General features: G+C 41.3%; 1 protein-coding gene across 1 annotated transcript in view; it reads left to right on the plus strand.

Moving 5' to 3' along the window:
* The window catches only part of LOC118802214 (NACHT, LRR and PYD domains-containing protein 5-like), a 67,970-nt gene that overhangs the window by 34,920 nt on the left and 10,836 nt on the right, over positions 1-22,214 (plus strand). The window contains exons 6-8 of the mRNA XM_036562704.1: positions 16,891-17,064; positions 17,557-17,730; positions 18,241-18,414. Coding sequence (XP_036418597.1) covers positions 16,891-17,064; positions 17,557-17,730; positions 18,241-18,414 — 522 coding nt within the window. The remainder of the gene's footprint in view (positions 1-16,890; positions 17,065-17,556; positions 17,731-18,240; positions 18,415-22,214) is intronic.

The raw sequence follows: 22,214 nt of genomic DNA on the forward strand, positions 1-22,214 counted from the left end.
CCTTAACACAACATTCATAGGGAATTTTACCTGAGGCTGTGCCCAGATTTATGTCTCGTAGTTCATCAAGATCCAATAAAGGACCAGACAGGTCTTTAAAATCAAGGGCCAGTGTTTGGGAATGTTCCCTTCCATTAGGTACTGAACTCCCACTCCAGTAGCTCTCTAGTAAGGACCAATATTCCTGGTCCAGCCATTTCCCCCACAGATTGAGAACAGCCCTAGCATGGCGAATGGATCTCTGGCCTAAACCGGAAGCAACGGCCCGGGCATCCCCCAGTCCCGGTCCAGCTGCGTCCACCAAGTGCCGAAGTTTGACCATGCTGGAGGCACACAGAGTCTGAGTGAGGCCAGGTGCACCTTCAGTCGCAATGTCCAGGTATGACCCTTTGATCAGTGGCTCCTCCAGCAGTCAGAAAAGGGAACTGCTTGGTTCCAGTCTGTTAATTTTAAACAGTGCCCAAGTCTTAAACAATCCACAATAAAAAAGCAGTAATCCACTCAGGCATAGTCCATTAAAAACAAAGCAGTATCCAGTCCAAGGCCATCTGCTTTACGCAGAATAACGCTGGCCACCTTTCTCCACACCAAGTCTACTGTCAGTGAAAAGTTTTTGAATAAACTGCAGGTGAAAAGTAGCCAGTCTGCTTGCCAGGTGGACTAGGCCCTGTCCACCTTCTTCCTTAGCAAGAAAAAGCACACCTTGAGGGACTCACTGAAGCAGTCTCAAAAGAAGTCCACCATGATGGCTTGCAAATAAGCAAGCAGCCCAGAAGGAGGATCCACACAAGACAGCCGATGCCAAAGGATCGAGGCTGTTAAATTATTTGTTACCAGTACTCTCCCTCTGAATGACATTTTTGCGTGAATCCACTTCCACCATGCCAGTCTATCCTCCATCTTTTCCACTACGCCCTCCCAGTTCTTTTGTTGTGTGGCCTCATTCCCAAGGAAAACACCCAAGTTGAACGAACTCTTTTTCCAATTCATAACAGCCAGTAAACTGGGCAAACCACTCACCCATTTCCCCACTGCAAAGGCCTCACTCTTTCGCCATTTCACCCTATCAGCTGAAATAGACCCAAAGTCCTGAACAGCAGACACTAAATTTTCAACATCTGCTTACCCATTTACCATAATCATTACATCATCTGCATAGGCAGAAATGCGATGTTGAACATCATACTGAGATAAGACGAAGCCTTCAATGTTGGAGCAAAGTCTATTCAGCAGTGGCTCAATGACAAGGGAATACAGCATTCCAGACAAAGCGCAACCTTTGAGCGCTCCCTTCAGAGCTGACCGTGGCATACTTGCCGTATGCCACGGTCAGCTCTGAAGGGAGCGCTCAAACCACCATTAATCTTCAGCACACTCTCAATATCCTGGTACAACACCTTTACCATTGCAAAAAAACAGGGTCTAGAACCAAAAGTGTCAAGAGCGTACCACAGATACTGATGCTCTACTCGATCAAAAGCTTTCTCCTGATCTAATGAAATGAGGCCAGAGTCAACACCCAGAATATTGGAAACTTCCCAAACATCCCTGATTAAACAAATGTTATTTGTAATGGACCTGCCAGGTACACAGTAGGTCTAGTCTAAGTGGATGACATGCCCCATCACTTCTCTTAGCCTAATAGCCAGAGCTTTGGAGAACACCTTGAGATCGGTGCACAAGAGACTCACCAGTCTCCAGTTCTTAATGTCCTGCAGGTCTTCCTTCTTTGGCAGTAGGGTGATCACAGCTCTCCTGCAGCTCAACGGCAGAGAACCCTATGCCAAGGTCTCATTCAGAACAGCCAACAAGTCTGCACTGAGCTCTGCCCAAAAGGCCTTATAAAACTCCACCGGAAGGCTGAAGGCCATCAATGCCTGGGGCAGTCCCACCCTCCATACTCTGTAGTGCAGCATGGAGCTCCTGCTCATCCAGGGGCCTTTCCAACTCTGCATTCAGCTGCTTAGAGACCTTTGGAAGACCTGCATAAAAGCTCGAAGCCAGTTCTCCGTTCTCCTTATGATCACTCCTGTACAATTCTGAGTAGAATTGTACAGCCCGTTTCCTTATGTCAACGGGCTCTGTCAGCTCCTGCCCGTCTTCAGAGCACAGAGAGTGAATAAAATGGCTCTGTCCATTCTTTCTTTCCAAGTTAAAGAAAAACTTAGATGGGGCATCCATCTGTGTCAAACTTTGATACCGCGATCGGCCATAAAGCCCAGCAGGTTTACAAGAGCAGTTTTTTTATACTTAAGATCTACAGCGTGACTCCGGTCTCCTGTAGAGTCCATCAGTCTCTGCAGTTCAAGTATCTCAACTTCATGGAGTCAGTAATGTGCCGTGAGACATTAAAATTGTATTGTTGACAAAGCTGCTTGATTACAACCTTCCCATAATCCCACACTGTCGCAAATTACTAAAATATTTTCTTGCTTGGAAATTGGCCCAAAAACCTGAGAACACTTGTTTAAAATTCACAACACACAGTAGAGAGGTCTTAAAATGCCAATAGGCACTTTTGGTTTTTAAATTTGCAATAAAAACAGTGCACAGAGCCATACTGTGATCAGAAAAGCTGGCTGGTATAATCACACATTCTTTAAAAGTGTTAAGATGGTGCTTAAAACAATAACAACTGTAGGAGCATAGACATTCACAAAATAGACCTTAAACCACCCATACTGTCCTTTTATAATCATAAACCTGCCATCTATGACATGTTGAACCTCATATGAGATTGGCAGAAAATGTTTAGCAAAAAGAACAGCCACCCCTCCTCTGGTTGAGCTCATGTGACTGAAGAGAGCCTCTCTCTCCCACTCCCTCCTCCAGTCAGTCTAATTAGAGTCATCACTGTGTCTCCTGAAGCAGCAGAACATCAAAACCCTTTTGTTTTATGAATTCATATATTAGAGCTCTTTTATACACGTCCTGAGTTCCATTCACATTCAGAGTGCCCATCCTGATCCTACTCATTAAGGAATGTGTGTTTAAGTGGCACAAAACAAGCAGCAAAGCGAGAAACGGGGTCAAGTTATGTGGTCTCAAAACCATCCTCATTGTCATTTTGTAATCCTAGTTTAAGTTTTGGCACAATTTTCTTCAACCAGTAAATTTCCCGTACTGAAAACTGTTCTTCACCTTCATTTCTCATGATTGCCTGAACTGACTCAATAAACAGTCTGTGATCAGGGAAATGGTCTTCAACCACTACCACTTTCATGTTTTTAGTTTTCTGAAGGAATGACTTTATTTTATCGAAAGTGTATGAACTCCTTCGGCTCCGCTGACTTTTGACTCTGTCAGAGGCCTGGGCTGCATTGCCCCCCATGGGCTCAGAGTTTGAGGCCTGTGAGGGGCCCTCCTCAGCCTTCTCAGTGCATGAATGCCTCAAATGCCCCTCTTGTCCACACCCAACCCATTTCATAGAATCTGATGTAGCAAAAATCACATAGTCAAAATCATCGATTCTAAATTTAAAAGTCACATTTGCCTCATCAATGCCAGGTTTCAGGATCATGTAAATGTGCCATCTGAAGCAGACAACATGCATTTGGGGGGATTTACAACCAAGGGGGATCTTTTTCATTTAAGATAAGATAAGATAAGATAATCCTTTATTAATTCCACAACGGGGAAATTTGCGATGTTACAGCAGCACAGAAGACAGAGCAGCAGGAAATATACAAACAATATATAAAATAGAATAAACAATAAAAATATAAAGATATATGTATATGTACAAAAATTACAAGAAAAATATACAAAGTATTAAATTTAAATGTAGAAATGTATGTATTGTAGTGAGTATTGCACAGTGAATAAAATAGCAAATAAATAAACAGTAATAAATGGAGAAATATTGCACTTGACATAATTGCACATAATGGTGGTAAACATATTGACAGTGATCCGCAGTGAATATACTACGCATGGTGGATTGAGATATTGCACACAGTAAAGTGCTGTGGCAGTGATGTTGGGAGTTCTTGCACATGGAAAGTAATTGTAAACTACTGTCTACTGAGTGCCGTGACTGTTATAGAGTCTGACAGCGGCTGGGAGGAAGGACCTGCGGTATCTCTCCTTCACGCACCGCGGGTTTTTGAGATACATTTGAGATACAGGTTGACCATAACGCGACAGTGCTGCTGTTATCAGTTTATCTTTAATGAAAGGCGGGACATTAGAGAGTGTTATTTTCCTCGCTGGGCGAATGAGAGACGTTACAGGTGTAATTGTGCCCTGAACAACAACGCCATTCTGCACCATCATGTTTACTTTCTCCACATCGTCTAAAAAAACCACCACAGCCCCGCTCATCCTGGATGCAGTCACGATGCTGCTGTAGCCAACAACTTCACCCACAGCTAAGCTGAACTCCTCCACAGAGCAGTTCACATCAGGCACTATTTTAATGCCGTGGCATTAAAAACGTACTCTCCCAGCCGCCGCCATGGTAACCAGCAAACGCTGGCTACCAGCATTACACCCCACTAAACTACCCTGACCTGTCCTCCACTAAACACCGCTACAAACAATCACAATAAACTCCAACACAGGTAATCAATGAAAAGCCAAAAAAAGATAGAAAAATAGAGAACTCACTCTCGCAGCAGCAACTGCTCTCACTCACTCACGCTCCGTCACTCACTCACTTCCACTCAGACAGAGAGAGAAAGAGAAAGAGCGAGAGATTGATTTCAGAGAGACAGAGAGATTGATTTCAGAGAGAGAGAGATTTCAGAGAGAGAGATTGATTTCAGAGAGAGAGAGAGAGATTTTCAGCACGTTCAAGATGTTCAGCCGTGGGCAGTGTACAAACAGATGATCCACAGTCTCAGGTTTGGAGCAGAAGGGACAGTTCATATCCACTCTCTATACAGCACCCTCCACCTGAATCCAGCCATGCTCTGACCTCTTAGCAGATCATGCCAACAATGCTCTCTTACCTCTGCCAAGGCCTTCAGGTTCCTCACCTTCACACACACTGTGTACAGTGCCTTTCCATCTGCGTCCTTGAATATCCGTAGACTCGGAGAAGAGAAGGTCAGCAAGGTGCCCCTGTTCTCCTGCCAACCTCCATCGGCAGCGGTCACTCTCAGTGAGGGGAACTCTGGAGCGGCATCCCTTTGTGGCAGTTCTAGGAGATCCTGCACTTGCAGTGACAGAGCTTGCTGCACCTCACTCAAGAACTGTCCAAGCAGTCTGTGTGTGTTGATGCCCGTTTGCTGAGCCAAAAGCTGTGCTGTTTTCCAATCTGTGCCATCTGAGTTTCACAAATAGCCTATTTTACAGATGCTGGCATTCAGGAAACTCCTCATCAATGTGGTGGAGCGTACAGAGCGAAGAGGAATCGGTTGTGGAAAATCGGCTCTTCCCATACCCATGCTGTTGGTTCTATGCCCTCCTCAGGCATAGCCTGCAGCAACTTCCATGCTTTCAGTACTGATGCGTAGAAGTCCTCCAAGCCTGAGAGATCCAGCTCATCAGCATTGAGGAGGAAGAGGTGCCGGTCAAGTCCCATGCTTCTAGCTTTCCTGAGCAGTGTGTGCGCAGTTTCCTTCCAGCAAAGATCTGAGTGGTAGAGCAGCCACTGTGCAGCCTTGAGCCTAAAGGCTGCCACTCTGCTCTCCAGATCAATGAGGCCTTGCCCTCCCTCATGGGTAGGCAAGTACAGAACTGCTGCCTTTAGCCAGTACTGACCCGACCAGAAAAAGGCCACCAGCCTCCTCTGGATCTCAGCTAACAGGCCAGCAGGTGCGTTGAGCACGGCCAGTCTGTGCCACAGGGTGGATGCCGCGAAGTTGTTGATTATTAGCACCCGTCCTCTGTAAGACACCTGTGACAGCAGCCACTTCCATTTCGCTAGCCTCGCCGATATTCACGTCAAGGCACAGTCCCAGTTTTTCCTCACTACTTCTGCAGAGCCTAGATAAATTCCCAGCACTTTGAGACCTGTTTTGCTCCACTGCAAACCCCCCGGCAGCTGTGGGGGCTCAGTGCTACTCCACGGTCCACAAAGCAGGGTTCCACTTTTACCCCAGTTCACCTTGGCAGACGAGGCCGTGCTGTATGTGTGTAGACAGTCCTCCAGCTCTTGAACATCCGCTCTGTCGCTCACGAACACAGAGATGTTTGTTATCCCCTGCATGCCCACCCCCTTTACTTTTTTTCCGTATTAAAACCAGCAAAGGCTCAATGGCAAGGGAAAAGAGTTGGCCCAACATTGCACATCCTTGTCAGACCCCTCTCCCCAGCGTGATTGGTCTGGCCAGTCCCCCTCCAACTTTCACGAGGCACGAGGTATCTGTGTACAGCAGTTTGACATAATTAATAAAATTCTCTCCAAAACCAAAACTCAATAAAGTATTAAAAAGGTAAGCGCAGTCAACGCGATAAAAGGCTTTTTCCTGGTCAAAAGAGATCAGGCCGAAGTCAATTGGCAGGCTGTTTGACAACTCCATCATGTCCCATACTAAAAAAAGATTATCCAGTATTGAGCGACCAGGAATGCAATAGGCTTGGTCTCTGTGTATAATAGTATCCAGTACACCTTTCAGCCTATTGGCCGAAGTTTTTAAGAGAATTTTGTAATCAGTGCATAGCAGTACCAAGGGACACCAGTTTTTCAAGTCACACAAGTCCACTTTTTTGGGTAAGAGAGCTAACACTGCTCTCCTGCTGCTAAGCGGCAATTCACCATTTTTTATACACTCGTTCAACAAAAAGTAAATCCTGACCAATATGATCCCGAAATGTCTTACAAAATTCCACTTGCAGACCGTCTATTCCTGGGGCACGGCCTACTGACATCTGAAAAGCAGCAATTTTCAGCTCCTCTAATGTCAAAGGGAGGTCCAACATGTCCTTATCATCTAGAGCCAATTAATTGTCCACACAGTCATTATCACACTTATCCACTTTATACATTTTAGAATAAAATTCTACTGTGCTCTCCTATATTTCTCTAATATCAGAGGACAGGCGACCATCCGACATATACAGGGCATATGTTTGTTTCCTTCCATTATACTGTTTTTCAAGGTTAAAGAAGAATGAACTAGGAGTATCCATCTCTCTTAGCAACTGGAACCTGGCCCTTACAAGTGCACCTTTTGCTCTGTCTAGAAGGAAGGCACCCATATCCCGGCGCAATTCCTACAACTCTGCCTGTTCGCCTTCACTATCTTGACCCCCAATTTGTTGCTCTAGCCGTGCTATATCACGTTCAAGAGCTGCTAGTAGGCAATGTTTTTCTTCTGTGGCATAAGAGGTGTACTGCTGACAAAAAAGTCTGCAAAAAAAACCACCTTGCCCAAAAAGCATGAAAACAAGAGCAAAAGGCAGCATCTTGTAACAGCCTCACATTAAGGCCCAGTCCCATTTCACCCCTTGCCCCTACCACTTAGCCCTTAGCCCTCTGTTTTGCGCTTTCACGTCTAGGGTAAGGGTGTCCCAACTTTAGTTGAGATAGAGGGGTAGGGTGAAGTGTTAGGGCTACATGGCCCTCCAAATGGAGATTTTTGAGAGGCTCACTCCAAACGGAGCGTTATGAAAAAAAAGAATAACCGGCAAGATGGCTGCGCGAGTGACCGAAGAAACCCATAAATGTGAGTATTTTCTCCGTAAAAAAATACAATAACCATTGTATTATTTTAGTTTCATGTTGCTTCAATGTATTATGGTTGTTTTCTTCATAACAAGCACAAAAAAAACAGCATGCTAATTTCTCAGTAGCTAGCTAACTTTCCCATTCCACCTTAAATACTCTGGCAGTATTGACACCAGGAGTGCCAGAATGTAACTGCTGCACCATTTAAGGTGGAACGGGAAAATTCGCACAAGAAGCTGGCGAATAGATGACTTCAGCTTTATATCAGTGTTCACTAAATGTAACTGAAGCCCAGCAGCGAGGTTGCTGAACTTCTCCCTTCTCTGCTATCACTGAAGACGCACTGGGCGCCTGCAGAGCAGCGCTAGTAGCTGTTAATGAAGCGATGTTTTGTTATGTTTTTTTATTTGAGGGTTGTTCCATTTCGTATGGCAAGTTTTTAACCACTACCCCTTATAACTCAGTTCCAAGGGGTTAGGGTGACACTCGAAAACAAGGGGTAAGGGTGAAAAGAAGAAATGGGATTGGGCCTAAATTTCCAGTATGCTGTTTTTCTGTAACTTGGTGGAAGAGCCAGGTGTACTACAACTGCACTGTGGTCAGAAAAAACAACAGGAACATAATATATAAGCACCAACAAGTCTGTTACAGTAAGAATTTGAAAGATAAAAATGATCCAAGCGTGCCGCGCCTGTTCTACCCTCCACCGTTTTCGCCCAGGTGAACAGTGGGGTGTACAAGTTTCCAACAGTCAACCAAGTTAAAATCTTTAACTATGCTCTTTAAAACAGTTGCAGATAACAAGTGTAGCTCTACTCCAGTTCTGTCCACTGTACAATCCAAAGTACCATTCCAGTCACCTCCCAAAACAAAGATGGCTTCCTTGTTACACAAAGCTAGTTCATGCTTAAGTGTGCTGAAGAATAGTCCTCTATCTTTGCCTACATTTGGTGCATAAACATTTACAAAGATGTACTCCTGCTGATCAATTTTACAGTGTGTTATTAACATGCGACCTTTGCAAACTTCTTTGCTCGATATTAAACATAAAGACGAGAAAATAAGACCGCCACTCCTGCACTTACATTAGATCCATGACTTAAAAATAAAGACCCTTCCCAACACATTTCCACTGGACTTCATCATCCTCGTCACTATGAGTTTCTTGCAAAAACAGCACATCCAGCTTTTTATGCTGCATGTGCTGCTTAAGCATTTCACGCTTATAAACATCTCTAGCACCATTTATATTCAAAGATCTCACATGTAAGCTGTCCATGAGGAGAACAGAGGAACCCAAAAGCAGGAAACACTAAAAGCATTTCACCCAAAGATGAGCAAGAGAAAACCTGTCTGTAATAGCTAGCTAGTTCAAGCTTTTGTGCACTACTGTGGTCCACTTCTTCAGTCTGAACCTGCTCTTAGGTGACAGCACTTTACTAGTCTCATTTTTAGCAGCATACTGCACTGATCTGAGGAACTTTTGGGAGTCTGGAAAGAAGCTGTTCAGAGATACATTTCTTTTACCTTTGGTATATGCTATGGAGTACACAGCACTGGCCTGCCCAGGCAATCCAGCAGGCACACCAGGCTCATCAGCCTGCGTTGACGATTCTGGCTGGCTAGACCAGCTGACCAGTATCTCAGACATCCCTGAACAGTCTGACAGCAGACTCTCAACCTCAGAATCAGAGTCACCCCCTCCAACTCTCCTACATGCTCTCCATGAACACTGCTGTCTATGATCCTATGATGTTCTATGACTGGCTCATCATCCTCCCTCACTGGCCTGTCTGTCTTAGCTTTGGCTTTTTTACAACTGCTATTGCTGGCTTTAGCAGCATCACTGGGAGCGAGCTCCTTGGGCACTGCCTGCGAAATGACAGGACATGTTTGACCGCAGAGTTATGGCACCCATTTTCATTTCGCTAGTGAATTTGCCAAACCAGGCTAACTCTTTCAGTATCACTTCATTTTTAATGAACGGAGGAACATTGGAGACAATGACACGGGTTGCAGGTGCACTTAGCGGGCTGACCTATACCATGTTTCCCTTCACCCATGTCCCTGACTCGATCAGCCTGCTCACACAGCTCTCTGTCCCCATGAACACCACCACTGCTCTCCGGTACACACCTGACACCATGCCGGAGGGACAGCGTTTCCACGCCGGCCTCCGAGGCCATGGCAGCCGACTCACTCCAAACTTTCTCTCACCAGTCAAAAACGACACCATGCCCTACTACACTAACTCAACTTCAATCCTTGAAAGAAAAAGCAAAGAAAAGTAAAAGGGAAAAGGTAGAAAAGTTGGCCAGAAGCCAGAAACCTCTGCCTGCCGCCACGGAAACGTGCGCAGAAAGAGAGAGAGAGAGAGAGAGAGAGAGAGAGAGAGAGAGAGAGAGAAAGAGAGAGAGAGAGATTGATTTCAGAGTGAGAGAGAGGGATTGATTTCAGAGAGAGAGATTGATTTCAGAGAGAGAGAGAGAGAGGATTGATTTCAGAGAGAGAGAGATTGATTTCAGAGTGAGAGAGATTGATTTCAGAGAGAGAGAGTGAGAGAGAGAGATTTCAGAGAGAGAGTGAGAGAGAGAGATTTCAGAGAGAGAGAGAGAGAGATTGATTTCAGGGAGAGAGACTTTGATTTTTGACGGTCCTTTATTGAACCAGCTCTTTCTGTAACAGTCATCTGTCACATTGTGTCATCTTAAGTTATATTGAAATAGATTAAATGATTAAATAAAAATAAGACAAACACTTTAAAAATAGGTAAAAACAAAGACACAAACACAACACAGTTTGGCTCATCTGAGCTCAGGAGCGAAGCATCACTCACTCTCGCACACCGAGCACACGGCCTCACCACAGCACCATACCACTTCAAAGGCCTCCACATCACACATGCTCTTATAATAATTAACATCAATTAAAATCCTTGATCTGACCAGCCTAGAGAGAATCCTTGTGGCCTCACAGTCAGTACCATGCACCACCTTGTTCTTACTACTGATATATAGGGCTATTTTTGCCTGCCCAAGGATGAAGTTGATCTGTTGCCATATGGATTTCTCTCTCTTGACGTACTTAAAACCAAGGATAAAAGTCTGGAGTGTAAAAGTCACATTAAGAGACCTAAAAACGTTCTTTAAAACTTCAAACAAAGAGCAAAGCCTAAAACAGTGCATAAAAGCATGAAACACAGTTTCTCTCTGAGGACAAAACGGACACTGTGGTAAAATCTCAGGATTTAAAACTGAAATAAAGGTGTTGACTGAGACAACACCATGTAATATCCTCCACTGCAGCTCAGCTACTTTTTTAGTCAATGGTTTTTTATACAGTGCTCTCCACTCTGGCTTCACTTCATCACTCGGATTAAAAACATCACGCCATGGTGTGTCGGTACTACTGTGCAGTCTTTTCTTATTCAGTACCTTCTTAAGCTTTTCTTATTCAGTACCTTCACAAGCTTACCAGACACTGTCCCCAAGTTCATTCCAGACTCCCCCCAACACTCCAGAAGGGGGCCTTCACAGTCCTGTAAATCTGGCATGATATTGATGTCCGGGAATGGGTCATGCTCCGTAGGACTGACCACCCCTGCACTGTAGTCCCTCACCTGCTTCCGTTCCTCAGGAGAGAGGGCTGTCCTCCAGCCCTCGAGCAGCTGAGCCACAACTCGCAGAGATCTCATCCCCAGCCTCGCAGCCACGTCCTCCACCCGAGTGAGATCTGGTCCTGCGGCATCCACCAACTGACGGAAGGTTGTGACCCTTGAGGACAAGACTCTGGTCAGTGCAGGGGTGATCGTGCCCTCCAAGTCCAGTCGCGTGCCGTGGAAAAGAGGCTCTGCCAACAGCCAGTGCAAAGTGGAGTCAGCCTGTTTATTTACATTAAAAAGTTCCAGGTTTTTCCAGGCAACCCAGCAATGTCCAGCGCTTTAGTGCTCGTTAAAAATAATGCTCTATCCAACCCCAGACCACTTACTGTGTGTAAAATCTTGCATGACCCCGCCCTCCAAACCAGCTCCCTGGGACCAGCCAGTGTAATGACCACAGGATTGGGGATATATGGTCAAATTTTTGGTCCTTGTAAGCTTCCAGCTAAAATGGTGTTTCAGTAGTCCAGCCTGGAGGTTATAAAGGCACCAGCTTTTCCGCCTCGTTTAAGGCTAGAATATTGTGTAGTTTAGCAATATTACACAAGTGAAAGAATGTGGCTCTAACAATGTTGCAGATGTGTATCAAAAGAGAGACGGGAATCAAAGACGACACATAGATGTTTTACAGTTGTGCTTGGAATGACCGTATGGCCTCTAAATTTAGTTCAGATTTGGAGAGTTGAGGTCTCTCTGCTATTGGTCCGAGTAGTAGGACCTCAGTTTTACTAGGATTAAGAAGAAGGAAATTGTTGTTCATCCAGCTTTTGATATTTTAACACATTCTTCAAGATTATTTAGATTCAGAGCCTCATTTGGAACCTGTGAATTATAGTAATCACACTGCAGATCTACCTCATACATCAGTGTGGAAAAGAAAAAAGGATGGACTGATGCTGCTTTGTTATTTTAGACTCCAATCGCCCAGCCTACACAACCACTCTTTCAAAATAAAAGTCTCTTACAGCTCATTGATAAAGTGGTGAATTAAGTACAGCAAAGACTAAACATGTGTGATGTGGTATTAATTTTTATGCACATTAGTAAAAGTCCTGCTACATATGGTCCTGTTGTTGGTCAAACTGCTGTTTCTGATGCTCATTACTGTCCACTCTTATCCACAGAGGGACTGTGTCGCTGCAGGTTTTTCATTTCCACCAAGCAGGAGCTCAATCCCTGCTGTTTTACAAAGCAGAATTTCTCAGCTAGCCAGATAACTTAAACTCACAGTAAACACTGTCCAATCAAAGGAGAGATAAGGGACATTCCTATTGGACAGTTCTCATATTGGGCTTGAGTTAAGGGGTGATCCTGCTTAGTTGGACTGAAGACCTACAGCTACACTGGCCCTTTATAGATAAGACTTAACATCCTTACTGTAAGGCTAAGACAACCTGAACTGTAATCATGTCACTGAAAGCCTTGATGTCTGTATGCAGCTTTTATTAGTTATCGTTAAATTACACTTGGTGTGAAAGTGTCAGTGTTATGAAAATAATGTTTTTTTTTTTTTGATATTATGGTTTTGAAAAAAGTCTCAAATATCAAAACTTTTTTAAACTGTTGTATCAAGCTTTAAAAATCTTGTGACAGAACTCAGAGAATTCATACACCATAAGTGACAGTCTTGTATGTCTCATTTCAGCAGTGCTTTGTATTATTTTAAACTGGACTGTTGTGTAATGGACTCTCTGTGCAGGTACAGTTCTATACAAAGGTCTAGGCACCCCTGTCCAAATTACAAACACAGTTCCATAAAAAGTTGTGACAGAGTGTGAAATGCCAATAACACAGAAAGCAGTGATGTGTGAATTCTGTTTGAGCTGTTAAACTGAAAACAGCCCAAAAATATTATCTTCCCCGATGTTTTACCTTCTGAAGTTTATCACTTTTTACATCACCTTTCCTTTTACCTGCATAAAATAATTATAATGTGGACTGAAGACACAAAACTGATCAGTTTTAAAAGTGGATTTTTTTGCCATTCCTCCATTATACCAGTCTTCAGCTGTGCAGTCATGTGGAGCCTTTATTTTTGTATTTTGCTCTTCATGATGTGCCACACATTTTCAATAAGGCAGTGTAGAACCGTCACTCTCTGATTATGCAGTCATGCTGTTTTAATACATTTTGCTGATGCATTTTGGGCAGCGTGTTGAACCTTGACCCTTCCTTGCTTATACAGGACTAGGCCTGTCCTGAATGCTCCTTTTATATGTAGCATGATTATATCTCCTCATTTAAGATGTTTTCAGAATATTTAACAATGTTCATAGTGTTAATTCGCCCCTGTCCTAATTTTTTTGGAATGTGCTGCAGGTATCAGTTTCAGAATGAGCTTATATTTACAAAACACAATGAAGCTGATAAGATTAAACATTAAGGGTGTGTCCCAAAACCCAGTGAGCTCTCTTAGTAGCTGCTGTCTACATAGGCAGCTGTTTAAATAGGCAGCATTCTAACCATCACTGAACCTTGTAAGAGAGATAAATGAGATGCTCTAGTTAAACAGTAATGACATCACCGCTTGTTTCCGCCCACTGAACACGACCAACGTTTACTTACCTCAGCCCTCAGATTCGCCTCAGCGTTTTACCACCGTGGATCCTGATCTGCTGGTTTTTATAGTGATTTTAATTGAATTTGCTCTGATTGAAACAGCAGAATAGACAGGAGTTCAGTGGTCAGACACTGAAATGTAATAATCGAGCACTACGTGATGCTATTGAACAGTTAAAATTTACAAAGGTAAACTTTCCTCTAAGCACTTTTGAGCAGAAAAAAACAACAGTAAACCCTTTTATCCACTTCTATATACGGTTCAGTAATCATCTAGCTACTTCATTTGGTCCACCTCCTTCTATCTACACTCATTGTTCACTTTACTAGCTCCACTGACCATATAGTTTCACTCTGTAGTTACAGACAGTTACAGACAGTCGTCCATCTGTTTCTCTACTTTTTTAGCCCCCTTTCTCATGAAATGAGGTGAATTCTCCCAGCATCCAAAAAGTGAAGAATTACAAAGCATGTAAAAAGTTCTGTGAGGCTGGGGAATCATGCAGCTTTCTGATGTGTAGTTTGTGCTATAGATGCTGCCTTGTTTGAATTAAAGCTTCTGGAGAATCTGTGCAGCTGCAGGCTGTTTGTGATCATCAGGCAAAGATTTGGATGTTTTTATATGCTTTTCCTGCAACAGTGCAGGGTCCTTCACACAGAACTCCCTACCAGCTGGCAGTGTGATCCTTGGTGATGGTTGTTAGTCCCAGTTCTGGACGATGGAGACTTCAGCTCCTAAAATAAATGCTAAATTGTAATCTAACCTTTGAGTAAACTAGTAGGAATTGGATCTAATATGCAAACAGAAGATTTGGAGGAGGCAATCATTTTAACTAGCTCAGTTTGTTTAAGTTAAACGATTCCAGTCTCTCCGCAGTAGTTACAGTATTTTCAAGATCTGGATTGGCTTTGTAGGGCAGCAGGTTTGTAGAGTTTAACTGTGCGTTTTGAATTTTTTGCCTGATTTTTTTCAATTTTATTACTGAAGAAATTCATAAAATCATTGCTGCTGTAGGCTGATGGCATCTGGGGTTCAGTAGCTGTTTGGTTCTTAGTCAATTTAGAAGTTGTGCTAAATAATAATCTAAGATTATTTTTTATTGTCTTTTATCAGAGAGGAGAGGCTGAGCATGCTGCTGTAAGTGCTCTTCTATAGTCTATAAGGCTATAATCCTTCCAGGTGGATTGGAACACTTCTAGTTTAGTCAGACGCCATTTTCGCTCTAGTTGTCTGACAGTCTGTTTTAAAGCTTGAGTGTGGTCATTATACCACAGGGCAGCTTTTTCTGCCTTATTATTTTACTTTTTCATGGAGCCACATCATCTAGAGTAGAACGAAAAGTATCCTCTAAGCACTTGGTCATAATATCTAATTCGGGTAGGATTAGATGGACAGCTGATAGAAGCTGATAATTGTGGGAGGTTTCTGATAAAGCTACCAGGTGTGGAGGAAGTTATAGTATGCTTAACATGATAGCTGGTGATGAACGTACATTACCACTAAAGTGAATTTCATATGAGATTATGTAATAACCTGAGACTGCTGTGCTCTGGGGCAGAACAGCTAAATGATCTATGTTTACAACAAAAGTATTTATGTTTGGAATAAAGTCAAGTCTTTAAAAGAGATAAATCCTTAATCTTTCAATTAATCTACAAATCTAGTGTTAATCTTCAGCTCTGTCTTGGAACTTACGTTGTATTTCTTTTTTAGGCTGTGCCACCTTTTCCTGTAGCCCCAATTCCAAAGGATAGTCCTGTCAACAAATAAACAAAATCAAATTAGGGCTTTTACCTCTGTTAACTTATTGGTGTCCAATTGTATCTGCAGAGCAGGGCTGCAGGTTTTCATGGATATTTGTTTTTCCTGATTAAGGGGAATCAGCTGAGCTCCTGCTTGTTTCCAATGAAAACCTGCAGCTACATCCACCCTTTGTGGATAAGATTGAACACCCCTGATCTAACTGGTGAAACAGCACTCTGACTTTCTTACTTCCAAGCTGACAAAGCAGAGTTTTTCTCCCTGGGGAGCAGCCTCTCCTTCTCTATTTATGATCCTGTATAAAGGTTTTGATCTGGTCCCTGAAAGAGTGGAAAATGCTCTGTCGATAGATAGATAGATAGATAGATAGATAGATAGATAGTCAGACAGATAGACAGATAGATAGATAGATAGATAGATAGATAGATAGATAGATAGATCACTTTATTAATCCCAGAGGGAAATTCTTCTATTGCAGCAGTACAAAGCACAGTAAAGAGCAAACAAGTGCAAAATGTACAAGTATTGTCATACACGTTTTACAGATGCATAAATAGAAAGTAGAGATAAATAATAAAATCAAATATGTTAAAACAATCAAAGTAATGTGCAGAACAAAAATACAAAGTTATTGCATAAATACTATGCAGTTGACAATGCAGTGGTGCCTGTCCCTCCAATGAATGCACAAGTGACTATGGACTGTAGCAATAAATGTCAACACTTATGCAATATGACATTTATGGATGCATAAACAAAGTAGCAGTGCAATATGAAATATGACTAAATGTATAATACAAGTGGCAGTGCATAGTAATGTGAGTGAAGAGATGTAATGTAGGGTCCAGCTAGTGCCCAGTAAGTCTGTCTGAGCATAATATCTGTTGTATACTTCTGTGAATGACCGTATTTTTTGTTCCTCTGACTCTGTGTCTGCTCTGCCCTTTGGATTGTTTGCCCTGGATCTCTGCTTACTGTGTTTTGACTTTTTTGCCTGTTTCTCAATGACGACCTTGGATTCTGATTTAAACATTAAAGCCTCCTTCTTGTTCTTTATCCATGAGCATCTGAATTCTGTAACTCATTCCACACGTAAACAGGTAGCTTCTACTTAAAGAGAAAAAAAAACAGTAGCTGTGCTTTCTGTTTTAAATGGGATCACACAGATGAATAATTAAGCTATGAATATCTTTTCCACTTATTTCTAAAGGTAAAGACAAAGTAGAATATGGAGAGCAAGGTAATTCTATGAAATTTCCCCTGATTACACTGTTTACTATATTCTTACTTTTACAGACTAGCCAGGTGTAGTCTCACCACAAATTCCTGTGAGAATCTATCATCAGCTCTACAATCTGTAAACTCATCTCTGAAAGAGCTAGACCTGAGTAACAATGACCTTCAGGATTCAGGCATGGAGCTGCTCTCTGCTGGACTGAAGAACTCGCACTGTAAACTGGAGACACTCAGGTGAACTTAAAAAAAAAGATAAGCCATTATAAACTGCAATCTTACAATAATATATTTATATGCAATTTTAATATTCATTTCACATAAATTTTAACTTCTACTGAATCTCATTCTCTAGTTATCCTTGAAATATAAAAACACACTAAAAGTATAGTACACTGCCGAAAAAACAATATTCTTTTTCTCTTTATTCTGAAATGCTTCTTTCTGTATATTGCAAGATCTTTTCTAAGTTTAATTTTATCATATATTGGTTGCATTTTTGTGTCAGTTAACTTTTTGTGGTCCTAAACAATCCTAAGCTTCTACTTAGGGAGAAATAAACAATGGATGTGTTTTCTGTTTTTAAATGGGATCACATGGATGAGTAATCAAGCTATGAATATCTTATATACCTCTTTCTGAAAGACAAAGTAAAATGCAGAGAGTAAAGTAATTCTATTACAATTCCCCTGATTACACCGTGTACTGTATTTATTCTGAGTTTTACAGACTAGCCAGGTGTGGTCTCACCACAAGTTCCCTTGAGAATCTTTCATCAGCTCTACAATCTGTAAACTCATCTCTGAAAGAGCTAGACCTCAGTAACAATGACCTTCAGGACTCTGGTGTGGAGCTACTCTCTGCTGGACTGAAGAATTCACACTGTAAACTGGAGATAATCAGGTGAACTTTGTGTGAATTAAATGTTTTATAAGAAAATGACATGATATAATAAATGGTAACCTTACAATAACAGATTCGTGTAATTTTAATATTCATTTCACATAGTTTTATACCTCTACTGAATCTCTTTCTCCAGCCTTCCCTCAAATATTAAAACACATAAACAGTATTTAATGTGCTACCGAAAAACATGATATTCTTTTTCTCTTTAATTATTCTGATTTTTTTTTTTAAGTATAATGCAAGATCTGTTCTAAGTTTAATTATATCATATATTGGTTGTATTGTTGTGGCAGTTAACTTTCTGTGCCACTAAACAGGTAACTTCTGCTTAGAGAGAAAAAAAATATAAGCTATGTTTTCTGTTGTAAATGGGATCACATAGATGAATAATTAAGCTATGAATATCTCGTATACTTCTTTCTGAAAGACAAAGTAGAATGCAGAGAGTAAAGTAATTCTATTACAGTTCCTCTGATTACACCATGTACTATATTTTGACTTTTACAGAATAGACAGGTGTGGTCTCACCACAAATTCCTGTGAGAATCTTTCATCAGCTCTACAATCTGTAAACTCGTCTCTGAAAGAGCTAAACCTGAGTAACAATGACCTTCAGGATTCAGGTGTGGAGCTGCTCTCTGCTGGACTGAAGAACTTGCACTGTAAACTGGAGATACTCAGGTGAACTTTCTGTGAATTAATTCTTGAATGGAAATATGCTGATAAGGCACAATAAAATGTAAACATAAAATACTAACAGAATTAATTAGGATTTTGAAATTCTGTTGTTTTTCACTCTAACCTGAACAATAATATAAACATAAACAAAAATGTAGTATGTTATCTCTCTTTCTTTCTCTCTCTCTCTTTCTCTACATATATATAAAATGTATTTACATATGTATATATTACAGATGAAACGGTTACTGGTTTCATCATAAACCGCGGTAAAATTAATGAAAGTTAGTAGTACTGTTTGAACTTTAAAGTATCGTTAAAACTGCGGTCGATTACCACGGTGTGAAAAACTCGCTTTACAGAGTTAAACAAAGGCAGAATCATTCTCCCAGATGCAGCTCTGTGTTTGTGTAGAGGGGAAGAGGGAGGGGGAGAGAGGGAGAGGAAGAGAAGGGAGAACATGCTGGAATGTAGTGACAGAGATTCAGAGACATTTCAGCCTTCTAAGAAGACCAAGTCTGACGTTTGGTCATATTTTGGGTTTTATAAGAAAGCAGAAGGAAAGTTTATTGAAGATGACCACCCAGTCTGCAGAACATGCCGAAAGAAAATAGTGGCGAAAGGTATGTGACCACCACCCGCTACTTTTTAGAGAATGCAAGGTTAACTTTAACATAGAAGTCTTTGGGGACTTCGAAAATAGCAGAAATGTCATGATTTGTGTGGGTTAACTTATGCTTATGGTTCGTTAATAATATAAAATGAAGCTTTTATTGTCAAAAAAAAAATAAATCAGTGAATCACCTGTGACTGCGCCAACCGCCAGATCTGTTACATCAGCTAACAGACGCCTGCGCTGACTAGCATCGCAGAGTGATGGGGGAGAAGAGCAGCCATCCCACCCACCCAGAGAGAGAGAGGCCATTTGTGCTCTCTCTGACTCCCGGCTACGGATGATAGAGGAGAAGGTGGAGCAGGGGAGATGAATGGGTCAAGATTAAAAGTGGCAATGTCCTTGCCTCAGGAGGGACAAAAACAAAAGGACATGCTGTAACTGATGGAAGAAATCTACTGACTCAAAGGAACAGCAGTTGCTATCACTGCTTATCTTCACAGTTCTGAGGTGTGGAAGGAATAAGAAATTGGTTAATGTTGGAACAGCGAACCAAAGATAATCCACTTATAAACTCATAGCTTCATTACATGTATGTAATATAAAACATGATCAGGCCTCAGCTTTAAACTCTGGATGAAAGCTCTGAGGTATAGAGTGTGGCATATGTTTGGAGGCTCGTGGGTGCCGAGATACTTGAGGATACTGTGCTCCAATGTCGTCTGCTATGATAGGAATGTATGGATCATCTATTCTGTACATTCTCTACTCATCAAGGTAGACCAAGTCTGATGTTAGTCTTTTTTTGGGCAGGCCCTGGATATGTACATAATTTTGTACTGAAATATTTTGATGGAAAAAATAAAAAGCAAATAAAAATTTTCGATCACAAAAATATGAACAGGCATGGCCTAATACCATTTTTCAGGGGCTGCCACAGGGGGCACTAAATGATTTACATGTAACTGGGTTTCTTCAGCTGCTCAGGAATTGCAGAAAAAATTCAGCTCTTGTTACTGGATCACTTGTCACATTCAAGTTTTTACTGAGCTGAGAAAATCTGCTTTTAGTTTCAGTGCACCAGTGAACTGGAATACATTCTGGAAAACTCTAAAGCTCCACTTGCTGATGTCACTCCACCAGATTAAACTTTTTAACTCTATTCATCTCCACTCCACCTGCAACTGTTGATATGATGTTAGTTCTTTACTGTTCAATTTAATTTTATTATTAGTTGACACTTTATTTGGAGAGTCCACTGTAGATGCCTTGTAGATGCTTATCTGTCATTTAATTTATGTTCAATTAAATATCTTTTAAATTCACCTTAATCTACATAAAACTTAACCTGAGCCTAAACCCAACCATAATATCATCCCAAAGCCTAAAACTAACCCTCACCCTGGTGATGAACTTAACCCTGGTACTAATCCTCACCCAAATCTTAATACTGTTGAGAATCAGTGGAGGTGCTGAAGGTCTGTGAGAGCTTCAGTGATGTGTTCTCCATGTCACTGTTCTGCATTCATGTTCTACTTAATAATAGTTGCACATGACAGTCATTTAAAATGCTCACAGCTTCACAATGTGAATAATGTCTGTTCACAGCATCTCAACAGCAGAGTAATTGGAGCACAATTAGGTAAATTATCCAAATGTAAGGTGCCAGAAACAGTCATATGCTCACAGTTAAAAAGATCAAAGGAGGCTTTACTGATAGAATCAAAGTCCAGTTTTGTGGTCAAAAAACAAGCATGGGTCAAACCCAGAAAACACAACCAGTACAAAATACAAACATAACAACAGGCAAACAATCCAAAAAGGTCAGTCAACAATGAAAAGTCAAGAAAACAGGCAAAAAGGTCATAAACAGTGATATCACGAAAGGCAAACAATCCAAAGGGTCAGGCAAAAAGGAAGAGTCGAGAATACAGACAACAATGGTCAAAAACAGGAGTCAAACAACAACAGAACACTCAGTAGATCAAAAGTGATACAATACCTCGCAAATTGTCTCTGCTAAAGCCCGAGTTTATAAACTAAACTAAGAGGATCATATGACACACAAAACAGGTGAACAGACTCAGTACTCCAGTGAGTGAGAGCGCTGATTGGAGCATGAGGGAAGGTCAGGAGTCAGGTGATCTCCCAGAGAATTCTGGGAGATGGAGTCCAAGTGTGCCTCAGAGCCAGATGTATGCATGACACCTAATAGGATCAGAAATTGAACATAAACCTCACTCATTTACAAATTACAAATGACCACCATATAAAGAATCCATTAGATTCTCTGATAAAGCTGTGTAGTAAATCTTTAACATATTTGTCCAAAATAAGCAAAAAAAAAAGGAAATTATTAGAAACCTCTTGGGTGATACGCTCCCCAATTCACTGTAAAATGATTTGTTTTAACTTACATTATTGTGGCTGCCCTAAAACAGGTGTTATTACATTTCTATTAAAAAGCTAACAGGATCTAACATAGAAAGAACTGTTAACTCACAGTTTGAGATTCAGCACACTCAAAAAGGCAGTCATGCTACTTTCTTTTCAAAATTATGAGTAACACCATTTTTACAGTTTGATCCTGGACCGATCTCTAAAGTACATTCATTCAATTTGCTATAATTCACTACCTTGTTGCACCAAAGCTCTGTTTAAGCATTTAGTTTAATATGTACTGGCTATTAATATAATAAGAACCCAAACATTTACATATGTACAGTGCTGTGGAAAAGCATTTTCTGATTTCCTCAATTTTGAATATTTGTCACACTGAACAGTTTTAGATAATCACACAAAAAGTAACATAAAACAAGGGGAACATGATTAAACATAAAACTCTGATTTTAAGTGATTTCAATTATTGAGGGGAAACAGTTGTCCAACACCAACTGGCTCTATGTGAAAAAGTAATTGCCCACTGAGCTACTCATTTAGTCAATTAATGATATTTACTTGATATTTGGGATCAATTAAAATAGACACACCCAGGCTTGATTACTCCCAGCCCTGTTGAATCTAAACACCACTATATAAATAACTCCTCCAGCAATGTTATGTTAGCCAAAATGTCTCAACAAGCAGCACACTATACCACGATCGAAAGAAATTCCAGATGTGAAATCAGTCTGAAAAGGGTTACAAAGCCATGTCTAAGGCACTGGGACCTCAGTGAACTACAGTGAGA

The sequence above is a fragment of the Colossoma macropomum genome, unplaced genomic scaffold, assembly GCF_904425465.1.
Source record: "Colossoma macropomum unplaced genomic scaffold, Colossoma_macropomum, whole genome shotgun sequence".
NCBI lineage: Eukaryota > Metazoa > Chordata > Actinopteri > Characiformes > Serrasalmidae > Colossoma > Colossoma macropomum.